The 23,396-nt window shown below is 46.8% G+C and overlaps 1 protein-coding gene across 5 annotated transcripts in view; it reads left to right on the top strand.

Moving 5' to 3' along the window:
• Positions 1-23,396, top strand: part of DISC1 (DISC1 scaffold protein) — a 379,073-nt gene that overhangs the window by 122,096 nt on the left and 233,581 nt on the right. For 3 of the 5 annotated variants that reach the window (XM_059397318.1, XM_059397316.1, XM_059397315.1), the window contains exons 4-5: positions 6,981-7,131; positions 20,425-20,554. In XM_059397318.1, the coding sequence (XP_059253301.1) occupies positions 6,981-7,131; positions 20,425-20,554 (281 nt within the window). Of the gene's footprint in view, positions 1-6,980; positions 7,132-20,424; positions 20,555-23,396 lie in introns of those variants that run through there. The other 2 variants (XR_009403909.1, XM_059397317.1) reach the window with 2 other exon arrangements.

Here is a 23,396-nt window from a genome sequence, read left to right as displayed (position 1 = left end):
CGCCTTTATTCAGCACCTGCTGTGCTCTGGCTTCAGATCCTGAGCTGCAAACTGACATCCGATGAGCGATGTAGGCAGAAAGCTCGCAGAGGTTTGAAAGAGAGAAAAGACCAAGAAAGTGAGTTGTGTTTCCCTCAACCAAGGGGCCACATAGAACGATGGGAGAGATCTTAAACACCCAGCAGGATTCATATGAATAAAGGGATATGATAGTCACAAACACAGCATTTAGTAATGCCGTGGTTATCTATTTATCCATCTATACATATTTTAACAAAGATTTATTTATTTATTTATATATGAGAGAGAGTGAGCACATGAGCCGGGGAGTGGCAGGGGGAGAGGAAGAGAGAGTCTCAGGCAGACTCCCTGCTGAGTGCAGAGCCCGGCACGGAGCCCAATCTCACTATCCTCAGACCATGACCCGAGTGGAAACCAAGAGTCAGACACCAAACTGACTGAGCCACTCAGGCACCCACCCCTTTATTTTTTAAAATAATAATTAAAAAATAAATATTAAAAAATTATTATTAAAAATACAATTTAAAAATATTTTTATTTATTTATTTTACAGAGAGAGAGAGAGACAGCAAGAGAGGGAACATAAGCAGGGGGAGTAGGAGAGGGAGAAGCAGGCTCCCTGCTAAGCAGGGAGCCTGATGTTGGGCTCCATCCCAGGACGCAGGGATCATGACCTGAGCCGAAGGCAGACACTTAACCAACTGAGCCACCAAGGTGCCCCTAAAAACACAAATTTAAAAATAATAAAATATTTTTCCACTTATAGAAAAGTTGTGAGTCTGGTACAAAGAAGTCGAATATCTCCCTCGCTCTGATTCCCCAAGCAGATACCACAGAGCCATTGTCACTCTCCCCTTCCGAGCCGCTGAGCCTAAGCTGCAGACATGATGCCCTCTCAGGCCTGCGTATGCACTTGGCTATCCCCCCAAACAAGGACAATCACAGGCCACCAAGTTGCAGCACTGATACACTGCTCCCATCCGGTCTATGGACCCTGCGCATTTCGACAGCGTTGCCACGGTTGTTCCTTTTGTCTTTCTGGTTCAGTAAAGGTTCACACATTGCATGCAGGAATGTTTCTTTAGTCTACTCTGATTTGGAATGATTCTCAACACCCAAGTCTTTTCTGTCCTTGGAAGTTGTAAGGAATGTAGGCCTTCCATTTTGTCAGATGACTTTCAACCCGGATCCACTGATATCTCCTCATGTTGAGGTCCAGGTCATGCTGCCCTGACAAGAACGTTATGGAAATCGAACTGAGTACTTCTTGATGTATCTCGCTCGATGTCACACAAGGTAGACCTGTCATGCCGCCACTGCTGATGGTAGCCTTGACCATCTGGTTGTGCTGGTGCTTTCCCCGTCTCTCCACCACAAAATTACCATTTGTCCTTTGCAAATTGATTAGTGTCTTGTGGGGAGATAATGTAAGATTCCACTGCACCTAACCAAACCTCCATTCCTTTTTTTTCCCTTCAAATTTTTATTTAAATTCTAGTCAGTTAACATATAGTGTAATACTGGTCTCAGGAGTAGAATTTAGTGACTCACACTTACATACAACACCCAGTTCTCATCACAAATGACCCATTTAGCCCATCCCCTGCCTGCCTCCCTCCGTTCTTCTTGATTAGTTGGCATTTTATTAGCGTGGATTATGGGTTCGTATTCTAGTCAGTGGATTATACTTCATTAACAGGATGACTCTTTTGATTCTCAAATGATCCAAGATTGCATCTGAGGGAGCTCCTTTTATTTTATGGACTTGTATTCAATGGCCATGTCTCCGTCAGTCCTTGAGCATGTTCCCATTTTTGGGTACAAGATATTCAGAGTCTGGCCCATCTTCAGGCCTAAAATGAGCTGTTTCTCCAAAGGGCTCTGGTTCCTTTCACAGAGGTTGGTGTTTGGAAACCAGGTCTGTGTGCTGGGTATCCTCACTGCTACTGGGGATCATTGCTTCCAGGTTTTCTTGGTGGGTAAAGACAGAAAATATATGTAAGTTCAAACATAGACACGTCCATAACTCTTTTCACGGGCCACCAAGACTGGGGTCACTTGGACCTCTGTCTTTGTCCATTCCTGGTGTTCCATCTGTCAGAGAATATCTGAAATCCTGTCACCTCCCACCAGCCCCATTTCACTCTAGGTCTGGGGAACTGCAGTAACCGTGCAACTGGTCTCAGGCCTTCTGCTCTCAGTGGTCTCGTCCAAGGGAAGCCCCCAGCTTAGCCTGTTAGGCAAGAGTCAGTCATGTCACTCCACTGCTCAAAACCCTCCAGGGTCTCCCCTCACCCACCAGGTCAACAGACCGTCCTTAGTGATGACCAAGCCCACTCCAACCCCCACTCACCTTCAGTAGCTGCCTCAGGGCCTTTGCCCTGGTTGGGAGCGCCCTCTGCCTGTAATATTGAATTAACGAACAGGAGCACACGTTGGAGGACTAGGAGAATGCACCCTCATGCTGGGCAGAAGTGATGTCAGCGTGTGAGGTGAAACCCCAGGTAGCTGAGAGCCATTTGAGGAGCAGGGATAGGAGGCCATTTAGAGACTGGGGACAATAAGCCCTCACATGCGCAGTGACTGTCCTGGTGCACCTTTCCAGTCATAAAACGGAAATAACTTTTGAGGTCATCCTTTCAAAGGTGAGTGGCAATGCAGAGCACAGTGAATCACAAATATTTCCTGGGATAATTCGTATTTCCCCCAAAACTCATTGTGAATGTGATGTTCCACATCACATTGACCGTTTCCAGGGTTTGGTTTGCTAGGTGGGCTTGAGGTGCCCAAGGGCCTTTCCCCGGCCCTTGGGAGGGTCCTGTTTAGAGGCCAGGCTGGTGTCTAGCGGCTTCGCCAACACTCCAAGGCCACGACCTCAAGGCCCTGCTAACATTAGCCAACACTTCGGACACATGATGTGTGCGGGGTCTGGCGCTACACGCTTTGCAGTAGATTATCTCATTTAATACTCAGGAAACCTTGGGACACAGATATTATTATTAGCCCTGATTCCACAGATTAGCAAACTAACCTGTATAAAGGTTAAGTAGCTGGAAGGTCAGCTAGGAGCAGTGGGGCAGAGACGCAGACTCGGGCTTTGTCTCCATTCCTACGTAACAGTGTCTCGACACGCTTTACCACCCGTTCTGAAAGCACAAATATGTTATTCTAAAGCACATGATGTAAGAATGTATGGCTTTTCATGGCAGTTTGATTTTATGGAGCACGGATTAAGTAAATAACTGGGTAGTAAAATTAACGGGTTAAAACTTAAAAAATGAACTAACATGAAATAAGATAATATTTTTTTTAAAAGATTTTATTTATTTATTTGACAGACAGAGATCACAAGTAGGCAGAGAGGCGGGCAGAGAGAGAGAGGAGGAAGCAGGCTCTCTGCTGAGCAGAGAGCCCGATGCGGGACTCGATCCCAGGACCCTGAGATCATGACCTGAGCCGAAGGCAGCGGCTTAACCCACTGAGCCACCCAGGCGCCCCATAAGATAATATTTTTTAAAAAGATGTTTGAAGCTCAGTGTAAGGGAAGAGGTGTGTTTTGGTGTTATTCTGGAAGAACTGCCAGACCAGACTTCACTGTGTGTTGTAGGTGTGTGTCTGGATTAGCGCCAGCTCTCACACTGATGAAGGTGGCACAGACTGAGAGCCCTTGGCTGTTACCTGTGACTTGGTCTTCAAGTCAGTAAATGACCCTTTCTGGTGCTATAAGAATGAATCCTTGGAAAATTCTCTTAGCATGTTCCTGGCTGTTGGTCCCAGTGAATATGGCAAGATAATGGAGAAGGTGGTTGCTGCCCACCATGCCTGAGGCTGTGTGTCTTAGGAGGAGGCCAGCAGGAGGGAACTGTCATGTCGAGGGCTGCACTTGCATTAGCAGTGACCTCTGCGGGTGAAGACAAAAAGTTTTGTCCAAAGTGTTTAAAAAAAAAAGATTTTATTTATTTTATGGAGAAAGAGAGAGAGAGCGAGTGAGTAGGCAGAGCAGTAAACAGAGAGAGGGAGAAAACAGGCTCCCTGCTGAGCAGAGAGCCTGATATGGGACTCAATCTCGGACTCCCAGATCATGACCTGAGCTAAAGACAGATGGTTAAGCATCTGAGCCATCCAGGCATCCCTCCAAAGTGTTTTAAAAATGACAAGCTTCTTGGGGGTACTTGGTGGCTCAGTCAGTTGAGCATCTGACTCTTGATTTCGGCTCAGGTCATGATCTCAGGGTCCTAGGATTGAGCCCCGTGTCTAGCTCCGTGCTCAGCACAGAGTCTGCTGGGGATTCTCACTCTCACTCTCCCTCCACCCCTCTCCTTATGTGCTCTCTCCATCTCTCTCTCTCTCTCATGCGCACGCTTGCATGCTCTCTCTCAAATAAATAAATCTTTAAAAAAAAATCCTGTTGGAGACAGTGTTTTAATTTAAAATTAGGTCTTATAGAAAAGGCCTACTTGGAAAATGGTCTGTAGGGCATAGAAACATACAGGAATGTGATCTAGGGTAGAGTTTCCAAGTATCTTCTCACCACCGCACACACAGAGGATAACATTTGCGTTGCACACCAGGGTAGGCAGTAGGCGTTCATGCCAGGGTGGCCGCTTGAGATCTTGGGGGCCCCCAAGGCCCACCTACTGCCCAAATGTGGAGCCCATCAAAATTTCTGCCCCTCGCCTGGCAAGGACCAGTAGGAGGGAAGATCTGATGAATGATATTTTTAAACCCAGTCCTCATATTTCTGCAAAAATAGTTTTATGGGAGCCTTTCCAATTCTTTAGGTGTTTGGTTATGAAGATGAATTCTTATTTGAGGGGGTTCTAATTTCCGAAGTTTACTTTATTAGAGAAGAATTGTTTTACAGTGATTCTGTGTTTGTTCCTCATCCTAGGGAAAATTAAGTTCATTAAAAAAATTATAGGACCCAAAACAGAGGTGGATATATAATCATCTGTAACATAGAACAGGAACATTGCTTTTATGATTTTAATAATTGCAATGGTTCTAGCTTGATGGGCAGTTTCTAAGGAAATGTTCCTAAAATCCAAGCTTGGGCATTAACATTTTCAACTGAAGACATGGAACTCATCAAAATTAGTAACTTTTCTCCCAAGTGAAGACCATGATTTTTAAAATAATTAATATGTATCCTCTTAGCATAACAAATAACATGGAGGACAAGGGGAGTTAGAGAGGAGAAGGGAGTTGGGGGAAATTGGAAGGGGAGGTGAACCATGAGAGACTATGGACTCTGAAAAACAATCTGAGGGTTTTGAAGGGGCGGGGAGTGGGAGGTTGGGAGAACCAGGTGGTGGGTATTGGAGAGGGCACGGATTGCATGGAGCACCGGGTGTGGTGCAAAAACAATGAATACTGTTATGCTGAAAAAAATAAATAAATTAAAATAAAAAAATTTAATCTTGGAAAAAAAATATGTATCCTCTTACAGACCACGATATAAATACATGAACTGTATATTTTTTACGATATTATGTTAGTCACCATACAGTACTTTATTAGCTTTTGATGTAGTGCTCCATGATTCATTATTTGTGTATAATACCCAGTGCTCCTTGCAATATGTGCCCTCCTTAATACCTACCAAGAGGCTCACCCATCCCCCTCCCCCTCCCCCCCAACCTCTCTGAAACCCTCAGTTTGATTCCCGGAGTCATAGTCTCCCATGGTTCCTCTCCCCCTCTGATTTCCACCTCCTTCATTTCCCCCTTCCTTTTCCTAATGTCCTCCATGCTATTCCTAGCATGGTGAAGCCATGTGATAATTATATTTCTCTGCTTGACTTAGTTCACTCAGCATAATCGCCTCTGGTTCCACCTATGCTGATGCAAATGTGGGTACTCATCCTTTCTGATGCCTGAGTAATACTCCATTGAATACATGAGCCACATCTTCTTTATCCATTCGTCTGTTGAAAGGCATCTTGGCTCTTTCCACAGTTTGGTGACCATGGCCATTGCTGCTATAAACATTGGGGTACAGATGGCCCTTCTTTTCACTACATCTGTATCTTTGGGGTAAATACCCAGTAGTGCAATTGCTGGGTCATAGGGTATCTCTATCTTTAATTTCTTAAGGAATCTCCACACTGTTTTCCAAAGTGGCTGTACCAACTTGCATTCTCACCAACCATGTAAGAAGGTTCCCCTTTCTCGACATCCTTGCCAACACACATTGTTTCCCGCCTTGTTAATTTTTGCCATTCTAACTGGTGTAAGGTGGTATCTCCATGTGGTTTTGATTTGAATCTCCCTGATGGCTAATGATGATGAACATTTTTTCTTGTGTCTGTTAGCCATTTGTATGTCTTTTTTGGAGAAGTTCATGTGTTCTGCCCATTTTTGGACTTGATTATGTATTTTTTGGGTGTTGAGTTTAAGAAGTTCTTTATAGACCTTGGATACCAGCCCTTTATCTGTAATGTCAATTGCAAATATCTTCTCTCATTCTGTGGGTTGCCTTTTGGTTTTGGTCAACTAATCTTTGACAAAGCAGGAAAAAGTATCCAATGAAAAACAGACAGTCCCTTCAATAAACGGTGCGGGGGAAATTGGGGAGCTATGTGTAGGAGAATGAAACTCAACCATTCTCTTACACCACACACAAAGGTAAACTCTAAATGGATGAAAGACCTCAGTGTGTGACAGGAATCTGTCAACATCTGAGAGGAGACCATAGGCAGGAACCTCTTCGACATCAGAAACAATCAATAAACTGTGCATTCTAACACCAGGAAGAATAAAAAGCAGGGAGGCTGCGCCCTCGGTAAGAAGATTTTTCAAAGCAGCAGCTGAGAGACAGCTGTGGCGGCTGTGAACGCAGGGGCTGTCATGTTAGGTCATTAGGATGAATGTGGTGGGGGGCAGGGTTCTGGGATGCTGGGTTCCCCATCTCAAGTGTCACAGCTCTTGACTCCTCTCTTTCACGTTCTGGGTTTCCAGCCGAGGCTTTAAGACACCGGCTGGAGGAGCTGGACACAGAGAGGAGCAACCTGCACTTCCAGCTCCCGTCGAGGCAGCCGGCGCTCTGCAGCCTGCTGGGCCACCTGCACGCCCAGGTCCAAGCCGCCGAGCACTGCAGGGCCACTCCGCCGTGAGTACTCACCCTCGCCCCCGCTTTCCTCTCCTGGCTCCCACATGGTGAAGAGTGGGGCGTGACACAGCCAGGGAGACCCCCAGTCGCTTTGTCCAGGGATGTGCCCTTTGGTTGGTTGGTTGGGCAGGTGGGGGCTCCTTCCCGAGTGAGCGCCTGGTGTGGGTCTCGCTCCCCTGTGAAGCCGTTTCTGCTCGTGGACAGGGAGAGACCCTCCCGGAGGGTCGGGGTGCCAAGCTTGCCCTGGGAAGCCGAGCTTCTCAGAAGGTGGGGTGCATTCGCTCTTGTTAGGAGCTGCCTGAGAAGCCTGCCGGATTTGCAGGTGGTCGTCTCTGCCTGAAGGCCGAGAGCACTTGCTCCTCCTGACTCACTTCCTGCTTCTGATCACTGTTGGCTGTTCCTGCTACACAGGGGTCCCCGGGGACTGCTGGTTTGCAGGCATGATGGAGCTCTCTAATGCAGTGGCTGTCAATCCTGGCTGCTTGTTTGAATCACCTGGAGAGGTTTTAAATGTCTAGCTTCCACCCACACGACCAGATCAGGCTCTCTGGGGGTGGGTCCCAGGCACTGACACGTCTGGAAAGTCTGGGGACCCTGCTCTCATCCACCTGCTTGTTGCCTCTCTTCGGGGTAAAAGCTTTCAAGAGAAGGCATTTGTGACCCACGCCAGCAGCCTCGTCACAGGTCAGGCCTGCTTCTGCATAGGTTTAAACACGGCCACAGCAATTACATTTTATTTCCAACTTCTTCTGAACCCCGAAAATCGCAAGATCGATTGTCTGGCTTCTTCCTGTTAAGTGTGCACGGTGTCATTCCTTCAGTCTGCCTTGGTGCTCCCCTACAGCCTGTCTTAACAGCGATGCCAATTGTTGTCGCATATTCTCGCCCTGCAGTTTGCTGGTAGCTCATAGCTGCGTGCCGGACCCTTGGCAGGTGCTTCCTTAGAGATATTTGTTGAGTGAACTTCTTCTGGGCTTCTTGAAGGGCAGATGGATTGCACCTCTCTGTTTCTATTCGTTATTTTATCCGGCATTGAAGTGTCCTCATTTGCTCTCCATTTCTCGCTTGGAGTCCTTCCCAACTAGACTCTCTACTGAATTCTTTCTTTCTCCTGTTCTTTGGGGTCCTTCATTCCCGTCTTGGGTCATGGTTAGCATCTGCCGATGTGTTGTGTTACAAAATAAATAAAGGTGTTTTAATGATTTAAAACACAATAAATGTGTTTCTATTTATTTAACAACGTTCGCATAATGGTTACCAAGGGCTTTAGAAACTAACTACTTTTTTTTCCATTTTTATTGTGATAAAGTATATGTAACATATAATTTGCCATTTCAACCATTTTTAAGTGTACAGGTTGGAGACACAATAGCTCTGTGCCGCTATCACCGCAATCCATCTTTAGAACTCTCATCATCTTCCCAAACTGACATTCGGTCCTTACCAAACATGCGCTCCCCATTTGCCATCCTGTCCCCAGCCCTGGGCTACCACCATTCTACATTCTGTCCCTTTGATTTTGACTCTTCTCGAGATCTCATATAAATGGCATCACACAATATTTGTCTTTCTTTCACTGACCATAATGTCCCCAAGTTCCATCCACATCATGCCGTCGGTCAGAATTTTCTTCCTTCAGAAGGCTGAGTACTATTTCATTGTGAGGAGGGACCACATTTTGCTTACCTATTCTTCCTACGATGGACAGGAAGGAACTCATTTAATCCTCAAGACAATTCTAGGAGGTAGAAGTACTATATATAATCTACATGGAGGTCACCATCATTGTCATCTGTATTTATATTTGTACTCGGTCCAGGAGAGGTTAAAGGGCTCATGCAGAACCCCCAGCAGGTGGGTGCCAAGCCCGGACACAGGGCTGGTGGTCTGGCGTGAGTCCCGGCTTGGAACTCGCTTGCTGAGCTGCCTGAGTCAGAGCTGGCAAAGGCTTTTCAATGACTATCTCTTTAACCTACATGTGATTTGAATGGAAAGCGATGCTTTAGTTATGATCTTGGCTGAGTTTCTCACGGAACGCAGTGAACATAGTATCACCCATTGTCACTCAGGTTACACTATCTGACATTCCTTCTATCTGACTGTGTCTTATGAAGAAGGCAGCTTCATAGAGTTCTACTTTAAATAAAACTATAGGCCTTTATTAACCATTTATTAAGCCAATATAAGCTGTCGGCTTCCCTTGTTAACTGTTATCCCCTTATCATTTTCCCTAAGGGATTACCTGCATGCTGTACCTTTTAGTTCTTGTCCACTTTTGGGGTGAATGGGATCTGACCTCTATGATCTGATTTCTGACCTGATTTTCATCTGTCCTCTGATTTCCATCTCGATCACTGTTGCAGTCAGCAGCTATTTTCTGTTAGATTTAAAGGGCATTTTTCAATTCTTATTCTGCTCTGTATCACTGCATGGTCTGGAATTTTTAATCAATCACATTCCCTCCTTAGACTCTCTCTCCCCTGGGCTTTCACGACTCATCCTTTCCTGGTCCTCTTGCTATCTTGCTGGCCGTTCTTTGCAATCTCTTGTGAGCTCCTTTTCCTCTCCCTGTCTCCTTGATATGCATGTTCCTCTGTCTTCTGTTCTAGCCCGTCCTGTCTCTCACTTTATATAGTGACACGAAATACTCCCTTGCTTCAGGTACTATTAACATTCTAATTTCCCTCACTTTTCTGTCCTTAACCCTGATCCCTATCCAGGGTTCCAACCTACCATTTGGGTTTTAATGAGCATCTCCCTATCTTTGACAAGTTTACTATTTCTCTATCTTTATTTTATCCTAAAAAATGTACTGTCTTTTTTTTCCTTGCCTTTACTAAATTTATCTTTAAACTATTTATTAGATTTACTGTCCTTCTCCCCTGTCAGCCCCTTCTAATATATCTCCAATCTCCATGACTTACGTCACTTACGTCACTGACCCAGTTCCCCAGGCGGGAACTCTGAGACATACATGATGCCTTCTTTTGCCTCACTTCCAACTTCATTGTTGATCCTACTGTCTGACCTTATCTCATTCCCACTCACTTTGCTCACTCATGTCACTCATGTTTGTTTGTTTCTTTCTAGAAAGAGAGAGTGTGGCACAGGTACAAGTGTTGGAGGCGGGGCAGAGGGAGAGAGAGAACCTTAGGCAGTCTCTGTGCTCAGCCTGGAGCCCAACTTCGGGCTTGATCTTGCAAACCTGGGATCATGACTTGAGCTGAGATCAAGAGTTGGGTGCTCAGCTGACAGAGCCACCAGGGGCTCCTCAGATTTTCTCATCTAGATTACTGCAATGGTCCCCTTGCTGGTGCTCCTGATTCCAGTATCATTGTCTCTCACCCTCCTCAGCACCACAGATAGTAATAATTGTGTATGTCCAATGGCTCTCAGCATCTTCCAGATGAGATCTGTACTGATTACTTAGCATGACGTTCAAAGCTTTTTCAGTCCAGCTCCTGCCCTGCTTCTCAGTAGCCCAGAATCTAAGCAGCCATCACCAACCCCTGCAGTCCGCACACACTGAAGTCTTAGAAGTCACCCGCATCCTGTAATGTGTCTGAATTCTGTGATCTTGTACATGGCCCAGTGTGACCGCCTCTTGTTCATTCTTCGAGACTCAGCTCAGCTGCCCTCCTTGTGAAACCTTGTCCTGAAATCACACCATCTCCCCCCTTGAATGACTGGAGCACCTTCAATGACTTCACCCCTGCCTTGGTCTCCAATAAATCAGTCTGTGTCTTGGACTATCAGTCTGCTCTTCAGATGGTGAGCTCAAGGACAAGACCATGTTTGTATTTATCCTTTTATTCCTGGAGACTAGAACAGTGGCTGATCCCAAATACATATTCCATAAATATTCACTGAATGAATGAATATGGTCGTATGTGAAAGGTATATGTGATATCTATTGAGAGAGAGAGAGAGAGAACCTGCACTCTAATGTGGCTCAGTTTCCCTAGAGAAAATGCTCCTTCAGCCTTTTTTCTGATGCTTCCGGCAAGGACTTCTACAGTTCTTCTTGATAGAACCGCGGATTACAGGTCAGGAGCCTGAGTTCTGGTCCGACTTCTCTACTAATCAGCTATGTAGGACCTGGTATAGTTTCTTAACTTCTCCACACCTCACTCTCCTCATCAGAAAATGAGGGGTTTGAATGAGATCACTATTTTCCAAACTTCAGTGATATGTGTATAATTGTGGCTTTTCTTTGCCAAAATACCTGTCCTATTATTGATGCAATTAGGTAATAGTGACTCAAAATCAACTTCTTAAATTTTTCTAATGGATACGAACAGAATTATGTAGTTAATAATAATCTTTAGAAAGTTGCCTTTCAGTGTGCCAGCTGCCCATCTAGGCTGTCATCAGCGGGGTCACCTGGACTCATGGGTTTCCCCCCAAACCGAGGGCTGTGGCTGCAGTTCTCACAGAGGCCACCAGGGGGCCACGGGTCGGAGCTAAAGCTCACATGGCCTGGAACCAAAAAAAAAAAAAGTTTCTCGCAGGCCAGAGGCTCTCTCTGAGTCAAGGAGGAAACAGGGATACGTTCTAAAGAATGATACTTTTCCTACAGAAGTGAAATAGTTGTATTGACATGGGAAACTTCCAGTACTAATGAATAATACAAATGAGTGCCTCCTGGGGATCCTGATAACCACTGTGTACGACCGCGTGAAGGCTTGCACGCGGTTTCAACAGACTCACAGTCTTCAGAGGCTTGTCCGTTCACTCTTTGTGGGGGTCTTTGGCTTTTTCGGGGGTGGGTCTTTGGATCTCAGGTTAAGAAAGTGGTTTAGAGTAAGATTTAAGGAAATGTAAATACCGAAGTACAATCTGGTATGATACTTCATTTTTAGTTTTTACTGTCGTTTTGTTCTTAATAATCTGTGCCGTTCAACTTTTTAAAAAACCACCGTGTAATTCTCTGAGTCTCATCGTTTCTTTGCTTTTGGGCTAAGATCTGGCATGGCTCTGGGAGTCTTGTGTAGAATGCCACTGTGAGTCACACTGAGTTTCTTGGTTCCCTCCTGTAGCCCAGAAAGTCTCAGCTGCTACCTTCCTGGGCTAAGCAGGCTTTGCTAACGGTGGGCACCAGCCCTCATGTGGTGTGGTGCCCTGCCTTGGCTGTGGGTCCCATGGGGCTGCTCAGCGTAAAGAAGATACTGATTCAGTATCAGGAAGACAATTCGTTCATGGGGGTGTCTCTCATCCGTGGAGGTGCAAACACACCGTGGTTCTACTCTTCTCCAGCCTCTGTTGTGCTCTGTTGAATGCATCTTCCCAGTGTTTAATGCTATCTTGGGTGGATAAGACGCAAGTCTTGGTCATTTTTAGTTACTGATGTTCGTCCAGCTCCGTCCAATTTGAAACTTCCATTATAGATCTGCTTCCGATCTCTCCCTGTCCAGTGTCTGTAACCTTTGTCTTGTTGGTTGTCGCTACCGTGCTCATGGGCTCTGGTGTGCCCGTTGTCTGTGGCAGTCAGGTGTGGGTTCTCCAGACAACAGCCTAGGCCCTCCACACTGCCCAGATCCTGATGTGAAATGCAACCACCCCTTTTCAGATCTCACTCTGCCTCTTTCTGTAGGCCCTCTTGCACCATGGGCACACTTTTGGGAAGATAACTGCCTGACTTGTGGGAAGTGCACCTATCTCTGTCACACTGAATGGTGGGCGCTCAGGCCGCCCCTTTGCAGACCCTCTCTGCCTTGCCATGGCTCTCCAGCTTCTTTGTCCCTGCTGAGGGCCTCCTCATCCATCTGAACGTCTGTTGCAACAGATACTTCATGCCTCGTGTCCCAGTCCCTTGGCCTCTCCCTGATTTCCGCTCCAGCCATGGACATTCCTGTCCACCTTAGGCACCCAACCGGTGTATGTACCACGGGGCTTTCTCTGAAGCTTTGTGAGAACCAGAAGTGGGAAATGGCCCAGAAGGCCATGGTCAAGCCCTGGGGTGGGAGTTGGAGGATGAATGTGCCAGCCTACCCAGCCTCTAGGGGGCCGTTCTGAGGTACCTTCCACCTGTTTTTTGTGCCCTTTATTGACCTTTCCTGCTTCTCACTCCCTCACTTGTAGTTTCTTGGGTCACTTCTCCAGAAAACAGCCCAAACTCAGATCCTTGTCTCAGACTTTGTATTAAAATAAAAGAGTTATTTTTGTCTTTCTCCTAAGAGAGAGGTTTGGCTAACTACTACAGAGACGACTGATCATTTTCTCATTAATAGCTTGCATTTCTCTGACTATATATCCTATGAATTTTCTTTTCTTTTTTTAAAGATTTTATTTATTTATTTGACAGAGAGAGATCACAAGTAGGTAGAGCAGCAGGCAGAGAGAGAGGGGGGAGGCAGGCTCCCCGCTGAGCAGAGAGCCCGATGCGGGACTTGATCCCAGAACTCTGAGATCATGATCTGAGCTGAAGGCAGAGGCTTGACCCACTGAGCCATCCAGGTGCCCCGATCCTATGTATTTTCCCGTTGGAATATGCACCTTAAAATTGGTCATTCTTACACCTTAAAATGTGTGTATGTGGGGCGGAGGGGTGTGTGTGTGCAAAATGTCCTTTATCAAAGACTTTTGCCCAGTGATAAAACACAAGTAGACAAAATACAACAATGTTTAAAAACAGAGATAGACAATGGTTTTCCATGGGGCTTATCAAGGCAGAGCTGCGGCTTGCCTGTCCAAATATTTCCTGCTCACTTACTTCCGTTCAGGTGGGAGCAGTCCGTGATGCTTCTGGACTGAGTCATTTTTCCTCCGGCCAGCTCTTCCTCTGTTCCCTTTGAACCCCGTGATTCTTTATTGTTGTTTAGTTGCCATGTTGGGACCCTCCCACTGCCGCTTCCAGTCGGCGACGAGAGAATTAGGCACATACAAGTCAGCTGCAAAAGACTGGGAGCAGGGGACAACAGCCGAAAAGGACTGCGGCCACGAGCAACTCCACAGTCTCACTTTTATTAGATAGAAAACAATAGCCAACAGAAGGATTGATGAAGGTCACACGTTAGTCACGTCTTGCAGGCCAGCAAGGAGGGGGATAAAGTTTATAGTTAACCAAGCACATTCAAAGGACTCATCTAACTAACAACGGGCGCTTCTGGGAAGGGAAAGGAGCGACCACGAAAAAGGGAAGCAGGCGGCTTTCGTTCCACCCTGAGCTGACCGGGCGTTCCCGGGTGCTCGGCTTCCCTGAAGCAGGCGGCGTTCCGCCCTGAGAGAGCCGGGCATCCCCAGCTGCCCAGCTTCTCGGTCGTATATCATCCTTCTCCCCAAAGACCTGTTGCCAGTATATGTATTTCTTAAGGCCATATCTAAATGTGCTTACTAGTAAAGCACATTTACTAGTGCTAACTAGTAAGTCCTCCAGGGGTTACAGTTTAAGTAACAAATTGTTCCGAGGGGCAGCAGCATCCCACCATGGAATTCAGAGACAGCCAGCTCTACGTTCACCGCCCGGCATGGAGAGACACTGCATAAGACGAGAAAGTGACCGTTTAACCCATTTTAACCGGAGGTAGAATTCGAGGTGCCTACGTCGTGGTAGGATGTAACGATGGTCATTGTCCCCAAAGCACAGCAGGGCGTGTTTCTGAACCTGAATCCAGGTTCAAGGTCAGGAGCCAGTGTTAGTAGGACGGCCTGTGCCGCCCTCCCAGGAGACCCACAGCTGACGCCCTGTGCTCACCTCAAGATGGGAACAGAGGAGGAAAGCAGGTGGGGTGAGCCATAGAGGACTCCTCAGAGGTTGTTCTAGAATTAGTGGATTGTGAGTGACCTCTTCCACAGAAAGGTCCCCCATGCCATCCTTTTGGCTCAAATTTCCCTGAAGTCTGTCCTGAAGCTGGTTGTGCCAGGCATCACTGCTTATAACCGACTTTATAACCCAACTAAATGTATATGTGTTTATGTACATAGAAGTATAAATGTTTATAACTGACTTTAAAACCCAAGGAAATTTTGACATGCCCCTCTTGTGGGGCAGTCATTTCTCTGAGTGGCATAAGACTCTATAAAACAATACTGCTTCGTTTCCTAGGGAACATGACCTCCCCTCCAGTCCCCTTAAGCTTCTGACCCACATCACAGACAGGCACAAAGGCAGAACCGTGAAGTCATCGGTGTTACACTCGGCATTTTTACAGGACTCGTCCTACCATGGTGGCCTTGATCATGTATGACACTTTGTTGGATGAGGGAGCTGTTTCTAGACTTAAGCCGCACTTCTGCGATTCTGTGATGGGCCCAAACCACTTCTTTCTCACCACCTTCCCAAAGAGGGGGCACTGTCTGGCATCTCCTCAGCCCTGTCGTGTTCTCACTGCACGGCTTCTGTAGGCCCCTCTCGGAGCTGGAGGAGGGCGCTGGCAGGCCCTGGGTCCCCGGGTGTTGCTAGGGAGGAGGCAGCCCTGTGGGTTCATCTCAGGCACACACTCATTAACCACTTGGCTCTGGAAACGTCGATGCCCAGAGGGCGTTTCCTTCTTTTCCCAGTAATACTGAACAGCACACTCACAAAAGTCCCATGGTGTGTGGGGTCCTTGAGATGAGGAGTGTTCTTGCTGCTTTCAGTGCTGTAGGATCCCATTTTACAGATTCTTCCCTCTTTCCGTGGTTGGGGGAAAAGACAAAAATAGAAAGGCCAGGGTATTTCCAGCACTGTGCAGCCCCGACGGGGGCCTGCGTGACACTGGGAGGCCGAGGGCAGTGTGTTCGAGGCTCGAGTCCCCGTGGGTACCCAGGGCTGTTCTAACATTCCAAGGCTCGTGTTTTTAATTCTGGCCCCCGAGGGATTTGCTCGTTTTACATACTGATTAGTTTATAGCAGCAATGCTAATTTGTACTGACATTAGGGATTACACACTGAGAATTATTAAATATAAAGGGAACGGCAAACAGCATGGCAGAAGGAAGAGGGAGCATGACTCAGAGGACTGAGTGACGGAAACCTGTCCCCTGTGCCATTACTGAGCCGTGGTGTGTCCTGGGGCCACCACTCAGCCATCTGTGGATGGCTTTCTACACCCCGAGTCACAGTGTGCAAGACGGAGAGAAGAGTTTTGGTTAATCGCTAGGGCTTTTCTTATGGATTAAGTAATGAATGTGATTAACAATAATATGGAGAATTCCCAGTTCCCCACCTGTAGCTCCTCGGTAGCTAATTTCCAATTCTATGTTGATTTCCTTCAATGACTCCCAACCCGACCCAGATGGTATCTATTTAGGAAATTCAGGAAACTCTTAATATTTGCATAAGCAAAGCAAATGGGGAAATAAATTAGTGTAAAGAAATGATCCAATGCAACAGAAAGCTGAATGTAAACGACTTCCGGATTTTCTAGGCCACGGACTCATTTAATCATTCAACAAATATGGGCTAAGCCCCTACTCAGTGTGTAGCTCAGTCTCTCCCTTCCCAAGGCTCTCAGTCGGGAGAGAGTGTCTGTGTGACAGGCCGAGGCTCTGGAGCCCAGAGGGGGAAGCACGTTCCCTTCTGACTGACGACCATAGCCGATGCTGGTTTTGTTCCAGACACTTCCTCTTCTGATACGTGTGAAGATCCCCAGAGACATTTCCTCTTTAGTCCTCATTACCCTGGGTAAGACGTCGTGTCCACTGGACATGCACACAGAGCTCACGTTCCTGATGCAAACATGGACACACGAGGGGTGACAAACAGGGAGCCCCTGGAGGTCAGAGGGTCCCTCATACTGGAGGGGGGGCCCACACAGTAGGTGCACCGTGCTCATTTGTCAAATAAACTGGTAATGGTCCCCCACCCCCCATCAGCCACACCGGGAAGGCATCAGCATTCTTCCTCATTTTAAAAACGAGGAAGGTAAGTTCAGAGAGCATTATTAAGTCCAAGGACACGTAGCTAGAGAAAGGCAGGACTGGGGCCCAAGCCATGGTCACCTCCCTCCCCACGCTGACCCCTCCCTGTCATTCCCCAATGGCTCCGCTCCATAGGTAGCAAGGGGCTTTAATCCGTGGCTGTGGGAGGCATGGAACTAGGAGCCAGGAGGAAACAGAAGTTTATAATCTTGCTGAGAGCCCAAATGACGTAGGGTGTCCAGGAAAGGGCGGGGAAGGGAGGTTCAGCGGGACACATCGCTGATGTCTCAGCTGTGCTGCTGGTTCTCTGGGTGACCGAGAGCAAGTCCCTGAATCTCCCGGCCACTGCTTCCTCAGTGACAAAACTGTCATAATAATATGGGCCTCTAGGTATGCCATGAGAAGCGAGCGTGCTAAAAATGATCGTGTCTGGTGCACAGAAAATTCTCCATTCATCCTCGTTCATTATCATCAGTTTAAGCATTTTTATTACAACCCCTTCTGGGATTTGCCGTTACGCACACGAATCAGAGAGTCCCAGGTCTTAAAATAAATGTCTAAATTGCATGGTCTGTTACAATAAGTAAGTGTTTTTCGAGAATATTCAGAGAATCCGAATCTGTGTCAGGCCCAGGAACACAAGCGAGCTTTCCGGCTGAGAAGAGCTGAGGGAACATAGTTTCTACCGTTGTTTCTAAAACTAGAAGGGCCGCTTCCCTGCCATGGTTGGTTGGCTCGCTCGGTTATAAATGCCACGTTAAGATTTAGGAAGTGGGAGACTCACTCCCACCTTGGGACTCCAGTAATTGCTTTGGGCCTCGGGTTGAGCATTTGTCCTTTGCCTTGTATTTTCCTTGTGGTGTATTTGGCCCCTCCCTGCTCTGCGCAGGAACCGAGCCTTGTTTACTGCTGGGTCCCTAGCAGAGGGCACTGTCGACGGCGCATCTTAGGTGGGCGTAATAGTGTTTTCTTTTTCTAAATGAATCCATGAAATGGGGTACAAGTGAAAGGAGATGAACAGAGCCCAAACACGTGTTAAGATCAGTTACTCATTCTCTCCCCCCCCCCTTCCTTCTTCCAGAATCCTGAATATGGCAGACACACAACGTTATGTTACTTTCAGGTGTACGACTCAGTGATCTGACAAGTTTGTACAGTAGGCTGTGTTCACTGCAGTGTAGTTCCCATCCGTCCTGTCAGGTGGCTGGTACCATATCCTCCACCGTGTCCTTTATGCTGCGCTTTTTATTCTGTGACTTACTTATTCCTTGACTGGGGGGCTGCTCCTCCTTCTCTCCTTTGTTCATTTTGCCCAACACCCCACCCCTCTCCTCTGGCAACCATCAGTTCATTCTTATTGTATTTATAGGTCCAACGCTGCTTTTGGTTTATTCATTCACTGGGTGTTTACCCAGAAAAAACGAGAATACTAACTCGGAAAGATATATGTACCCCCGTGTTTATGGCAGCATTATTTACGATAGCCAAGCAACCTAAGTGTCCATAAATAGACAAATGGATAAGAAAATGTGGTACGCATGAGCGTGCATGTGTGCGTGCGAGCACGCACACGCACACACACACACACACACACACACACACAGGGGAATATTAGGCAACCATAAAAAAGAATGGCATTGTGCCATTTGGGACAGTAGATGGACATGGAGGGTATTATGCTAAATGAAATAAGTTAGACTGAGAAAGACAAATACTGTACAATTCTACTCATAAATGGAAATAAAAAAAATGAGTTGCCCATTTTCTTTTGTGAGAAACGTGGAGGGAGTGAGACCCTTTGTGAATGTACAAACAAGAGCACGCAGCTTCATGCTCTGGTCTGGTGAGCCCCGACGTCCATGCACGCAGCAGCCCAGTTCCAGCTGTCTGTGAGGAGATCCTGGTGGTGGGGGAGGGGAGAGGACAGAAGCTACAGACACCTGCTTGGCCGTGGATCATTAACATATGATATGTGATTTGTTTCAAATGCAGACATGCCTGTTTTATCCAAGGGCTATAGTAGTTCGGCTATGTGAAATTATTTAAGTGAATAGTATAGCTACCTAGTGTAGGTGGCAGAAAGCATTTCCATTAAATATTGGAAATAATATATGCTCACTAAGAAGACTTAGAAAATCAGAGATTTACTGAAAGAAGTAATTCTACCACCCGGAGGGAAGAGCTGGTAACATTTTGATCCATCAAAATTTTTTAAACACAATTTTTTTTTACAATAGTTGTTTCAGAGTATACCTATTATTGTCGTAGCTGGTTGAAAAAATACAAGTAGAGATCACTTAGCAATGGAGAATAACAATAGAGATCAGTGGCTACATCTTTGGTGACCTGATTTTAGTGGCTGCATAGCCTTCCTCTGTGTGGCTGTGCCATGATTTACAGCTCTGGTCCTCATTTGGGACCACGATTGTGTGTTTTCAGTTTGGGGCTACTAAGAAAAGCTGTGGTATTTTTGTAGCTAACCTCTGTGCTCATCTTTAATGACAAATTTGCCATCCTTTAAGGGTAAATGTCTACAAGACCCCTGCAGAGCGTCGAGCCTGGGCTGCATTTCCCCAGCATTGCTTTGGCCAGTTGTGCCGACTCCTGCAAGAATAAGACACAGCCAGATCTTAAGTGGATTTTGACAGTCTTTTAGCAAACGCTTTCTGAGAAGCTGTGACCCAAGCATCTGTGAATCAGTCATGACCTCTTTTTAATCTCCGCAGCCAAGATCAGCCCCTGGCGTTTGGTTGTGTCTGGATGATCGAGGCAGTGCTGTCCGGTAAAATATAGTGCAAACCACAGACATGATTTCAAATTATCCAGTAGCCGCACTAAATAGAAGGAAGAAGAAACAGGTGAAATTAATTTAACAAGCCTGCTTAATGTAACCCAATATATCGAAAATATTGTCTTTCCAACATGTAACGGACATAAAAAATACTGAGATATTTTATGCTCTTTGTTGTCATACGAAGTCTTTAAAATCTGGTGTGTATCTTGCACTTTCAGCACATCTAGAGCACATGTGGCTACGGGCCACGGGGCTGGACAGCACAGGCCTAAAATTAGCAGTTCGGCTCTGTGGAAAAGTGAAAGCCCCAACAGATCTTAATTAAAACAGAAACGTAAGTTAGGGACCTTATCCGTGCGGCCCGCCTAAGGATGAGAACAGCCGGTGGCCACTTTGTGAAATTTCTTTCTCTTAACATTTTTAAAAAAGATTTTATTTCTTTATTGGAGAGAGAGAGAGAAACAGAGAGCCAAGCAGGAGTGGGGTGGGGAGGGGGAGTGGCAGAAGGAGAAGCAGAGTCCCTGCTGAGCAGGGAGCCCGAACTGGGGCTTGAACCCGGGACTCCGCAGGCCACCCAGGCACTCTTCTCTTAACATTTTTGTAGCTCTGAGGATTTCAGTTTCTCCACATCTGTACCCATATGCACGTTTTACTTTAAGGGCCTGCGGTGAAGACGCCCACGCCCCACCCAGGGGGGAGCCGAAGCTATTGGAACCCAGCGCTCTGGACAGCCTGCATGTGTCCGTCACCAGACGAGACTGGCTTCTTCAGGAGAAGCAGCAGTTGCAGGTAAGCAGGTGAAGAACCTTCAGGAACTAGGCCAGTGTTTTCTTACCCATGGAAGCCAAATGCAGCAGGGGAGGGGTCTTTGCTCGGCTCAAGTGAAGCAATTAGAGCTTTGGCCGTCCACCTGTGAAGTACGAAAGGGGGAGCTGGGTGGAGGTTGCTGGAGGGCTTGTAGGAATCTCATTACACACAGGGGTTGAAAGCTCGTTGCTGTTTGTGCCTGTTTTTGATATTCCTCGTTACCTTTCGAATATGCTTTCCTTGTCTGCCAGGCCAATTTGTCACCTCTTTATCATTTTGACCTTTTACGGGGTTCTTTGGAAAGGCGGGAAGAAATCTGTGCTGTGAAAAACCTTAATGGAAGATTGCATAGAGTTGAAGTGTAAGGAGCAGTTGTTAGGGGCAGAGTTTTAAGTGTGGACTGGGCAAGGCTCGCGGTCTGGGAAAAACTGGTAGACATCTCCTGGGAGCTCCAGGTTGGCCCAGAGCAGCGGGTGACAGTTGGTGGGAACCGGTCAGGGGCTAGAAGTCCAGGTGCAGCACCGAGTTAAAGGCAGGAGGCCATTGGGTGCTCTGGAAGTTGAGGGGGGCCCCTCCCCCAGAGGCAGGGATCCTTGAAGCTGGGTCCACACCAGCTGGAGCCTGAGGCTTGGGAGCAGGAATGGGGAACAACAAGGGAGCATCGGTTGAAGGCAACGGGATTTCCAGAAAGAGCATAGGTCCTTAACACCCAAGTGAACATCTTGGTTTAAATTCTAAACAATGGCATGCATTTAGACTGGTTTGTGGGGCTTGGGTGAGTTGGTGGACTGCCCTCCCATCCTTACTTCCTCGTGCAGAGTATTTTATTATCTGAGTTTGCACCCAAGTCCCCACAACAGCAAGGTGGCAAAGGGAGGCAAAAGTCATCACAATTGGAAAATATTCTCCAGTAAACTGAACACTTTTATATATTCAGTGAGTATCATCATAAAAGTTTGTGATGTGATGTATGACTTTTGGGAGTGAATGGTCAAGAAAGAATCCTTGAGATGTCTGCAGTGCAAAAAAGATGGTTTTATTTAAGCATAGGGACAGGACCTGTGGGCAGAAGGAGGTGCACTGGGTTTGAAGAGGGACTGATTATATACTTTCAAGTTGGAGGGGTTAGGGATAGTGTAAGTCTCTAAGGAATCGGGAAGCAAGGTTTCCAGGACCTTGAGAGGTCATTTACTACTATCTACTAAACTCTTAGTCAGGAGCCCTTCAGAGGTATATCAGCAGGCCATATGTTTCAAAGATGATTGCTAACATATATCTTGGGGGGCAGTGTAGGTAGAGAGATAAAGAAAGTTTCCAAAGGGATTTTTCTGGGTTAAAGACTTGCAGGATCCTGCAAGTGGGGCTAATGTCAAGCTAAGGTTGCCTTTTGCCTCCAGCAAAGTATTCACACTGACGAAGTTGAGTTCTTGGGGGAAGGTCATCCTGCCAGTCTCAAGTACTTGTCAGTGGGCTGCAAAGGAAATTGGATTATTTTTTCTACATTTCTTTTGCTTTTGTTCTCCACATCAGTTTGGGTAGCTGAAAATGCAAAGTCTGGTTTTGGTTTTGAACGATATTTGCCAGTTAAAGGTCCGCATCATTCCCGATGATGTCAGAGTGGACAGAAAGTAAGTCCAGCCTGGGATCTTTCGTGTTTGAGGGGGATGTTCTCGGCAGAACTCTGGGGGAAGGTGGGTATTCATTATTCAGCAGGTATTTGAATGCCTCCCCTGTGCCAGATATTGTTTAAAAGGCCAAGGATTTCTGTGAAGTTGATGTTCTAGTAGGGGTGGGCGTGGGGAGCTAGATGAGAAATGACAAACATAATTAATACCTAAATTATCACCTTCCTATGTTGTAGGGCAGTAGGAGCCAAAGGCATAGGCTTAGATCAACTCCTTGTGCATCGAGATGGAAGCTGAGGGAAGAGCCACGTGAAGGCCTGCAGTGGGGATGTGCCTCATGCATTTGGAGGGCATTCAGCAGGCCAGGGTGGGGGAGAATAGTAGAGGAGAAGGTTAGGGAGAAGAGGGGTCTTGGAGGGCCTTGCACACTTTAGCAAGCACTCGGGCTTCTCTGTGACTGGGCTGTGGAGCCATGTAAAGCAGTGAAGTAGCATGATCTGACCACATTTTAAAGACTCACTTTGACTTCTGTTTAAGAATAGGATATAGGGGGACACCTGGGTGGCTCAGTGGGTTAAGCCACTGCCTTCGGCTCAGGTCATGATCTCAGGGTCCTGGGATGGAGTCCCACATCGGGCTCTCTGCTCAGCAGGGAGCCTGCTTCCTCCTCTCTCTCTCTCTCTGCCTGCCTCTATGCCTACTTGTGATCTCTCTATGTCAAATAAATAAATAAAATCTTGAAAAAAAAAAAGAATAGGATATAGGGCCCCCGTGGAAGAGAAAAACATGGTGGGTGTTCACAACATTAAAAATAGAATGACCACGCCATAAAGCAATTCCACTTCTTGGTATACGCCTACAGGAACTGAGATCAAGCCCTCAGAGAAGTGTCCCAAACAGCATTATGCACAAGAGCCAAAAGGTGAAAGCAACCCACGTGCACATCTGTAGATGAATGGATGAACCAAATGTGGTCCAACCACACAATGGCATATTACACCGACTTAAGAAGGAAGGCAGTTGTGACACGTGGTGCAACGTGGATGAACCTTGAGGACGCCATGCTGAGCGAAATAAGCCAGTCATAGGAGGGCAAATACTATGGTTCCGTTGACATGATGTTCCTAGAGATTCCTAGAGACAGAAAGTGGAATGGCAGTTGCCTGGGCCTGGGGGAAGGAGGGGCCACGAGGAACTGG

Source organism: Mustela nigripes, chromosome 4, assembly GCF_022355385.1.
Source record: "Mustela nigripes isolate SB6536 chromosome 4, MUSNIG.SB6536, whole genome shotgun sequence".
NCBI lineage: Eukaryota > Metazoa > Chordata > Mammalia > Carnivora > Mustelidae > Mustela > Mustela nigripes.
The sequence above is the reverse complement of the archived record's forward strand: the minus strand, read 5'-3'. Positions and strand labels throughout refer to the sequence as shown.